The sequence below is a fragment of the Bison bison genome, unplaced genomic scaffold (assembly GCF_000754665.1).
Source record: "Bison bison bison isolate TAMUID 2011002044 unplaced genomic scaffold, Bison_UMD1.0 scf7180017864063, whole genome shotgun sequence".
Lineage (NCBI taxonomy): Eukaryota > Metazoa > Chordata > Mammalia > Artiodactyla > Bovidae > Bison > Bison bison.
In genome coordinates this window covers 8,015,661-8,025,818 of record NW_011494635.1, presented here as the reverse complement: position 1 = coordinate 8,025,818, position 10,158 = coordinate 8,015,661, and the positions used below count along the sequence as shown (strand labels likewise).

General features: G+C 40.8%; 1 protein-coding gene and 1 pseudogene across 2 annotated transcripts in view; one reads left to right on the top strand and one right to left on the bottom strand.

Annotated features, from left to right (window-relative positions):
• Positions 1–10,158, bottom strand: part of LARP4B (La ribonucleoprotein domain family, member 4B) — a 57,259-nt gene that overhangs the window by 14,568 nt on the left and 32,533 nt on the right. For both annotated transcript variants that reach the window (XM_010836411.1, XM_010836409.1), the window contains 2 exons: positions 3,549–3,627; positions 2,718–2,854 (listed from right to left, as the gene is read on the bottom strand). In XM_010836411.1, coding sequence (XP_010834713.1) covers positions 2,718–2,854; positions 3,549–3,627 — 216 coding nt within the window. The remainder of the gene's footprint in view (positions 1–2,717; positions 2,855–3,548; positions 3,628–10,158) is intronic.
• On the top strand, positions 8,864–9,467 carry LOC104986016 (annotated as a pseudogene).

The following is a 10,158-nucleotide window of genomic DNA, read 5'->3' as shown; positions in this document are numbered from 1 at the left end:
TCTCCTTACAGCTTGATTCTGAACTCCGAGAAGCTGCCACACTCTTCCCTCAGCCTCTCCTGCTGCTGCTGCTGTTGAGTCACTTCAGTCATGTCTGACTGTGCAACCCCATAGATGGAAGCCCACCAGGCTCCCCCGTCCCTGGGATTCTCCAGGCAAGAACACTGGAGTGGGTTGCCATTTCCTCCTCCAATGCATTAAAGTGAAAAGTGAAAGGGAAGCCGCTCAGCTGTGTCCAACCCTCAGCGACCCTGTGGACTGCAGCCTTCCAGGCTCCTCTGTCCATGGGATTTTCCAGGCAAGAGTACTGGAGTGGGGTGCCATTGCCTTCTCCCAGCCTCCCCTAGGGATGGATATTCCTTGACCACAGTCCACCATCGAAACAAGGGTCAGCACTGCCAGCCAGCATGGGGACAGGCCCAACTCAGGTTTCACTAGCTTTTACCTTATCTCCTTTTTATTGGGTTTTATTTTCTGGAGTCACTCGTTGAGAGTCTATCACAGGCAGACTCGGGTCACCACACAGCAACATCACAACCAGGGCCCAGAGCTGTGCACCCCTGTGCAGACATGCATTACTACCCCCAGGAGTGGAAGCATCATTTCATGATAGGTTCACTAATGTGAGAGGACGATAAGGGAATACTATGAAAAAGTTCAGGCTAATAAATTAGACAAGCTACATGAGATTGAAACATTCCTTAGCACCAAAGCTCACGCTTGGGAAGTAAGGTCTATGAGAGAAGAACGCTCAAGGCTCACAAGGTTTCTGGAAAATCCTATCAAACATTAAGAAAGAAATAACACCTATTTTACAGTACAAACTCTTCTGAAACACTTAAGACAATACCTTCCAATCCAGCCTATGAAGCCCAAATAGAAATACCAATAGAACCTTTTGAAAAACCAAAATGTTGATTTCTGAAAATCACATGGAAATGCCAGCACTTAGAAAAGCCAAGACCAAGCTGGAGATTCACAATTACTCTAAGAATGACAACACAATGAAGCCAGTACCACCCGCCCGCACGCTGCAGCAGTGGCATCAAGACAGACAGATGGAGGACAGATACAAGGCCCAGGGAGTTTACCCTGGCAACTGGCCCAAAGGCAGTGCCCTGGGGAAAGAGGAACCTTCTCAATAAATGGACGGAAATGGCAGCACATGCACATGCAACGGGGTAGAGAGCCCCCACCACATACAAGAATCAGCTGACAACGGACCACAGACCTAACAGTGTAAGCCCTAAAACTACGAACTTCTGGGAGAAAACCCCAGAAACATGACCTTGGATTAAACAAGATTTCTTAGGTACTACGCCAAAAGCAAGATCTATAAAAGAAAAAAATTAATAAACTGGGCTGTATAAAAAATTCAAAACTCTGCTTTTCAAAGACACTATTAGGAGAACAAAGAGAAGCCACAGACTGGGAGAAAATATTTGCAAACCATATTTCTAATAAGGACTTAAATATAGATCATATATCTCAAATTGCATACATATACATGCCCCTCAAATCTCAGCTGTAAGAAAACTAAAAAAATAAAAGAAAAAGAAAACAGAAGTGAGGCATCTGAATAGACACCTCAGCAACGAAGCACCTGAAAGATGGCTCAATGTCATCAGGTGCTAAAGAAACAGAAATTAAAAACACAATGAGACACCATCACACACCTGCTAGAAAACCTAGAACAGCCCCTCTGTGAAGGAGGCCTTGCAGGGGCACCAGGAGACCCTAGGCAGTAGTGTCTGTAATCCTGACAGTGGTAAAGCTTTTGCCAATGCACACGGCATGATTGACTCAACCGTACCCTTTAAATATACCTAGTTCACGATGTGTCAATTATATCTCAGTACAGGAGAAGGCAATGGCAACCCACTCCAGTACTTTCCCATCCATAGGAAAATCCCATGGATGGAAGAGCCCGGTAGGCTGCGGTGCATGGGGTCACTAGGAGTCAGACACGACTGAGCAACTTCACTTTCACTTTTCCTTTCATGCACTGGAAAAGGAAATGGCAACCCACTCCAGTGTTCTTGTCTGGAGAATCCCAGGGACGGGGGAGCCTGATGGGGTGCCGTCTGTGGGGTCGCACAGAGTCGGACATGACTGAAGCGACTTAGCAGCAGCCAGCAGCACAGTGGCTTTTAAAAACAAATAAAATGGTAAAGTTGTGGAACCTCCGTCTGCAAAGTACACAAGGAAGTTCACACCTAAAATATCCACCCTTTCTGAATTCCCATGGGTCTCTGAAGTAACCGTGAAACTTCCCTTTGACATGGCCAAATGTCCAAGAAATAACTTCATTCACAATGTGCTGTTAAGGAACAACACAATAATATATCACCAGTACTTCAGCAGGAAGCAGGAATTTGAAAAGAACTCCTCGGACAGGGCGTGCTGATTCACACATAAAGGGCATGCTCCTTCACCCTGAAGAGCTCTTGACTGCACCTCTCATTCACACTCTTCCCGCCAGCCCGTTCGACTCTCAGCACCCATAACCTAGGATGCGCCTGAGGCTGTGGTTCCACAGCACACTGACGCCCAGTGCGACGTGCGCCTCACCAGACTGTCAGAAAGTCTGGAGGGTGACAAAGGCACCACTTGCCGTCGAGTCCTTAGCACGAATAGCTGTGCCTCTAAGTGTCACGCTGGCCAGAAAAATGCCATCTGGACCATGGACGACACAGCCTGGACTGCAGTCCACTTACATCTCAGCACCTCAACAATCAGGTCCATGTCGGTGCTGAGCTTCTTGATGTGGTCCAGGTTAGCTACTGTGGTGATTGGCACGTACTGGTCACTGTCCATCTGTGATATAAGGTACATGTCACTAGCAAGGTTCTCCCTGCAGAAAGAAGACAATCTTTCTTAGTTCACAGCTTTTTAATTTTTCACAGCTTTATTAAAAGGAAGCTTCATGAGAGGAAATGAGCGTGTACGATGTACTCTGCTATTTGCCATCTCTCTGACCTTGGGTCAATTTTGTCAATTGGGAAGCAATTTGTCATCTGGGGAAGCAGAGAGAGCAAGTGTACTGCAGTTTATACAATCAAAATCAGTAAGCAAGTCAATCTTTAAAAAATTATTTCTAGCTTATCTTTGTTCTAAAAAAGTGTTTGAGAAGCTTATTAAAAATAGAAACACACTTCTTAAAGTAAGGAAACCCAGATAAGCGAATGAGAAAGTAAGAAAAATGTGAAAAGGCCAAGAAAAGCTGGTGCCCAGAGTGCTTGTGGTTCGGGCTGAACAGCTATCAGAGAGGCTATGGCTCCACCCCTGGCCTCCAGCTTCTGCAGCAGAGGCTGGAAAAGCAGGGAAGTAACCAACAGCACGACCTCATCACCACCTGTGAGACTGACCACCTACGGCCCCACCCCCGAAGTCTGATTCCAGGGGCACGGGACGGCAATAGGAGACCTTGACTTCCTACAGATGGAGGTACAGACACAGATGTTAACATGTAAAGTACTACATCTATACAGAGTAACAACATACAACAGCTTAGGTACCAGGTGCTAGAAAAACACTACCATCCTTACCTAGACAAGCAGAATTCCAATGTCTTTTTAAGTACTTCCCGGGGGTCTTCCTGGCTTTCTGGTTGAGAATCATTCCCTCCTACATAAAGGCAAAGGAAAAATGGCTTAAATTCACCAAGCACTTGATTCAGTATAGCAATTTTAATGGTTTCAATATACATAGTAATTTATCTAAGTAATAGCAAATAAAAAAAATTATTTTACAAGGAAATCATATAGGCAAACAAAAGGAAACAAAAAATCCCTTACCCCCCAATACAAAAACAGTTTCAAAAATAACCTGAGGAGTAAGATTTATTAGCAAAGTTTAGCAGGAGCTTTTGTCTCAATTCAAAAAGGATTTACAGGTGACCTACAAGCAGATAAGATGCTAAAAATATAATAAAATATAAAGGAAATAAAGTGACTAAAGAGTTTTTAGACACAACTATATATATTTGCATGGCATAATAATACATGCAGGATTTTCTAACAAGAGACACTTGCATTTTAAAAGTCAAAGTTAAAGACCATCAAAAGCAAAGAGAGTGGAAACATTGATGACAAAGAGACAGCACATGTTTTATGTAAAGAGCTTCAATAAAATCTATCTCCCACCAGGAAAAAAACAAACCAAAACAAACAAAACTAATGGACCTAATGAGACTGAAAATTAGAAATAAGCCTTCAAGCCACAGTCACATTCCATCCCTTCATCCAGAAAGGGCTCTAATGCACACATGTTCAAGTCCATACTGAACAGATAGCACTGCCTCCTGAGACACCTCCTGCGTGCTGGGCACTGCTGCAGAGCTGCCTGTGTGTGTGCTGTGTGCTCACTCATGTCTGATCTTCGTGACTCTGTGAACTGTAGCCTGCCAGGCTCCTCTGTCCACTGGATTCTCCAGACAAGAATACTGGATTCTCCAGACAAGAATACTGGAGTGGGCTGCCATGCTTTTCTCCACGGGATCTTTCTAACCCAGGGATCAAACCCATGTCTCCTGCATCTCCTGCACTGGCAGGCGGGTTCTTTACCACTGAGCCACCTGGGAAGCCCCAGTAGAGCTCCTTACTCAGCCTCAAAGAGGCAGTCTCTGCTCTTAGAAGGAGGCAATCAATAGCCAAATAAGTAAACAGTAAACAGGTAGAATCGGACACAAAGGAGAAAAGCATAGGGCACAAGCAGACTCAATGCAGAAGGAATAATCAGCAAGCTCGAAAACAGGTCATGTGAAATTAGTCAGCTAGAGGAACACAAAGAAAAAAGAATGAAGAATAAGGAAGAAAGCCTACCTGACTTGTGATACACAACCAGCAGTATTTCTGTACACTAACAACAAACTATCCGAAGAAGAAACTAAGAAAACGATCCCACTCACAACTGCAAGTGAAAGAATTAAATATCCAGGAATAAATCTAACCAAAAGGAGAAAGATCTGTAAGCTGGAAACCTGAAGGTACTGATGAAAGAAATTAAAGACAAATAAATGAAAACATATCCCCATTTCTTGGGTTAGAAGAATACTGTGAAGATCTCCATGTAAAAATATTCCAAGCAATCTACAGATTCAATGCAATCAATCCTTATCAAAATTCTAATGGCATTTTTTGCATAAGTACATCAAACAACCCTACAATTTGCATGAAACCAAAAGACTGAATAGCGAAAGAAATCTTGAGTAAGAAGCACAATGCTGGAAGCATCACACTTCCTGACTCCAAACTACTTTGAAAAGCTATAGTTATCAAAAAAATATACTATTGGCATAAAATAGACATACAGACCAATGGAATAGAACTGAGAACCCAGAGATAAACCCACATGCATGTGACCAGCTGATCTTCAACAAGGCTGCCAAGAATACTTAAGGAGAAAGGACAATTTCTTTAATAAATAATGCTGGGAAAACTGACAGCCACATGCAAGAGAATTAATGGAACCCTTATTTTACCTCATATACAAAAACCAACTCAAAATGATTTAAAGACTTACATGTAAGAGCTGAAACTTAAAGACTTACATTAAGAGCTGAAACTGTATAACTTAAAAAAAAGAAACAGCCAATGTAAAAAAAAATGTCCTAGCAATCAGACTTGGCAACAATCTTTTTGGATATAACACCCAAAGCACAGGCAACAAAAGCAAAAATAAACATGGGGACTACATTCCATTAATAAGGTTTTGTACAGGAGAACAAGATGGCAGATGAGTAGGTGGACATGGAGTACATCTCCTTCCATGGATACATCAGGAATGCACCTTCAGACACAGAAGTGCACGCAGAACACAGGCTGAGAGCGGACAGGAGGACCTGACCAGAGGGAAAGAATATACAGAACCACGCAAAACTTGATATCAAGCCCTGAGCCTTTGGAGTGGGAGCACTAATTCTAAGACTCTAGACTACCAGAGAACTAACCCCAGGGAGTATCAAATAGAGAGAACGCACACAAAGGAAACCACGTGAATACAAGCCCTGGCATCACCTAGCCATCGGTAGCACCCTGTGCAGGACTCCTCATCTAATCAACAAACAAAACAAAAATACAAACTCAATCATCAGCAGACAGGATTACCACCTCACTTAGCATTGCTCATCAGAGGAAAAACACACACACACTCAGCACAAATCTCACCCTATATGAAGCTGACACAAACACTGGACCAACCTTACAAGGGCAGAAACCAAAAGGAAGAAAGAATTCAACCTTCAAGCCTGGGAAAAGGAGACCTCAAACACAGTAAGTTAAAAAAAAAATAATAATAATGAAAAGGCAGAGAAATACTACACAAATGAAGGAACAAACCAGAAGGACAGAAGTCCAAATAAATGAAGAGGAAATAGGCAAACTACATGAAAAAGAATTCAGAATAATGAGAGTAAAGATGATCAAAAACCTTGAAAACAGAACGGAGAAAATGCAAGAATCAATTAACAAAGACCCACAAGAATTAAAGAATAAACATAAAGAGACAAACAACACAATTACTGAAATTAAAAATATTCTAGAAGGAATCAATAGCAGACTATCTGAAACAGAAGAACGAATCAGTGAGCTGGAAGATAAAATGGTGGAAATAACTTCTGAAGAGCAGAGTAAGTAAAAAGAATGAAAAGAATTCAGGATAGTCTCAGAGACCTCTCAGACAACATCAAACACACCAACATTCGAATTATAGGGGTCCCAGAAGAAGAAGAGAAAAAGAGAGTGTATGAGAAAACTTTTGAAGAGATTATAGTTGAAAATTTCTCCAACATGGAAAAGGAAATAGTCAATCAAGGCCAAGAGGCACAAAGAGTCCCATACAAGATAAACCCAAGGAGAAACATGCCAAGACACATACTAATCAAACTAACAAAGACTCAGCACAAAGAAAGAATATTAAAAGCAGCAAGGGAGAAGCAACAAGCAACATACAAGGGAAACCCCATACACTTAACAGCTGATCTTTCAGCAGAATCTCTGTAAGCCAGAAGAGAATGGCAGGATATATTTAAAGGACTGAAAGGGAAAAATCTACAACCAAGATTACAGTACCCAGGCAAGGATCTCATTCAAAACTGATGGAGAAATGTAGTTTTTCAGACAAGCAAAAGTTAAAAGAATTCAGTACCACCAAACCACCTTTACAACAAATGTTAAAGGGACTTCTATAGTCAAAAAACACAAGAGAAGAAAAAAGATCTACAAAATCAACCCCAAACAATTAAGAAAACGGCAATAGGAAAATATATATCAATAATTACTTTATTTTTTTTTTTTCAATAATTACTTTAAATGTAAGTGGATTAAATGCTCCAACCAAAAGACACAGACTGGCTGAATGGATACAAAAACAAAACCCATATATATGCTGTCTACAAGAAACCCACTTCAGACCTAAAGACACATACAAACTGAAAGTGAGAGGATGGAAAAATATATTCCATGCAAATGGGAAGCAAAAGAAAGCTGGAGTAGTAATACTCGTATCAGACAAAATAGACCTTAAAATAAAGAAGATTACAAGAGATAAGGAAGGACACTACATAATGATCAAGGGATCAATCTAAGAGGAAGATACCCTCTTGGGTGCAATATCTATGCACCCAACATAAAGCACCTCAACACATAAGACAAACACTAACAGACATAAAAGGAGAAATTGACAGTAGCACAGTAGTAGGAGACTTTACCACCCCACTCACACCAATGGACAGATCATCAAGAGAATAGTAATAAGGAAATACAAGTCTTAAATGATACATTAGATGAGTTGGATCTCATTGATATCTTCAGGACATTCCATCCAAATGCAAAAGAATACACCGTCTTCTCAAGTGTACACGGAACATATTCCAGGATAGACCACATCTTGGGTCACAAATCAAACCTCAGTAAATTTAAGAAAACTGAAATTGTATCAAGCATCTTCTCTGATCACAATGCTATGAGACTAGATATCAATTACAAGAAAAAACTGTAAGAAACACAAACACATGGAGATTAAACAACACATTTCTAAATAACCAACAGGTTACTGAAGAAATCAAAAGGGAAATCAAAAAATTTCTAGAAACAAATGACAATGAAAACACAACTCAAAACCTATGGGATGCAGTGAAAGCAGTTCTAAGAGGGAAGTTTATAGCAATACAATCCCACCTCAAGAAACAAGAAAAACATCAAATGACAACCTAACTTTACACCTAAAACAACTGGAAAAAGAAAAATAAAAAAGCAACCAAAATTAGTAGAAGGAAAGAAATCAAAAGATCGAAACAGAAATGAATGAAAAAGAAATGAAAGAAACAAGTAAAGGTTAATAAAACTAAAAGCTGGTTCTTTGAGAAGATAAACAAAATTGACAAGCCTTTAGCCAGACTCATCAAGAAAAAAAGAGAGAAGGATCAAATCAACAGAATTAGAAATGGAAAAGAAGTCACAACAGACAATGCAGAAATACAAAGGAATGTAAGAGACTATTATGAACAACTATATGACAATAAAATGGATAACCTGGAAGAAACGGACAGATTCTTAGAAAAGTTCAATCTCCCAAGACTGAACCAGGAAGAAATAGAAATTACGAACAACCCAAACACTGAAATTGAAGCTGTGATCAAAAATCTCCCAAAAAACAAAAGCCCAGGACCAGACGGCTTCACAGGAGAATTCTATCAAACATTTAGAGAAGATCTAATGCCTATCCTTCTAAAACTCGTTCAGAAAATTGCAGAGGAAGGAACATTTCCAACCTCATTCTACAAGGCCACCACCACCCTGATACCAAAACCAGACAAACAGAGCACAAAAAAAGAAAACTACAGGCCGATATCACTGATAAACATGGATGCAAAAATCCTCAACAAACTTTTAGCAAACAGAATTCAGTAACACATCAAAAAGCTTGCTTTTTCCCTGCTGCCATGGAGCCGTGTGGAGGCGGAGGTTCGGGTGCATTAAAGATTCGGCTCCACCTATAACCCACTGCCATGGCCGAGAAAGGCATTGCTGCTGGAGGCGTAGTGGACATTAATACTGCTCTGCAAGAGATGCTGAACACTGCCCTCATCCACTATGGCTTAGCACGTGGAATTCACGAAACTGCCAAAGCCTTAAACAAGCGTCAAGCCCATCTACGTGTGCTTGCATCCAACTGTGATGAGCCTATGTATTTCAAGTTGGTGGAGGTCCTTTGTGTTGAGCATCAAATCAACCTGATTAATGTTGATAACAAGAAACTAGGGGAATGGGTAGGCCTCTGCAAAACTGACAGAGAGGGAAAACCCCGTAAAGTGGTTGGGTGCAGTTATGTGGTGGTTAAGGACTATGGCAGAGTCCCAGGCCAAGGATGTCATCAAGGAACACTTCAAATGCAAGAAATGGTGAAATAAAAAAATGAGTTCTTGGGAAAAAAAAAAAGCTCATACATCATGATCAAGTTGGGTTTATTCCAGGAATAAAGGAATAAAGGATTCTTTAATACATGCAAATCAATCAATGTGATACACCATATTAAAAAATTGAAAGATAAAAACCATATGATAATCTCAATAGATGCAGAAAAAGCCTTTGACAAAGTTCAGCACCCATTTATGATTAAAACTCTTCAAAAAATGGGCATAGAAGGAACCTACCTCAACATAATAAAAGCCATATATGATAAGCCTACAGCAAACATTATTTTCACTGGTGAAAAACTGAAAACATTCCCTCAAGATCAGGAAAAAGATAAAGGTGTCTACTTTCACCACTATTATTCAACATAGTTCTTGAAATTCTAGCTATAGCAGTCAAAGAAGAAAAAGAAATAAAAGGAATCCAAATTGGAAAAGAAGTAAAGCTCACACTGTTTGCAGATGACATGATACTGTACCTAGGAAACCCTAAAGATACTATCAGAAAATTACTAGAAAAGAAGAAGCAAAGCTCTCACGGTTTGCAGATGACATGATACTGTACCTGCTGCTGCTAAGTCACTTCAGTCATGTCCGACTCCATGTGACCCCATAGACGGCAGCCCACCAGGCTCCCCCGTCCCTGGGATTCTCCAGGCAAGAACGCTGGAGTGGGTTGCCATTTCCTTCTCCAATGCATGAAAGCGAAGTCGCTCAGTCGTGTCTGACTCATAGCGACCCCATGG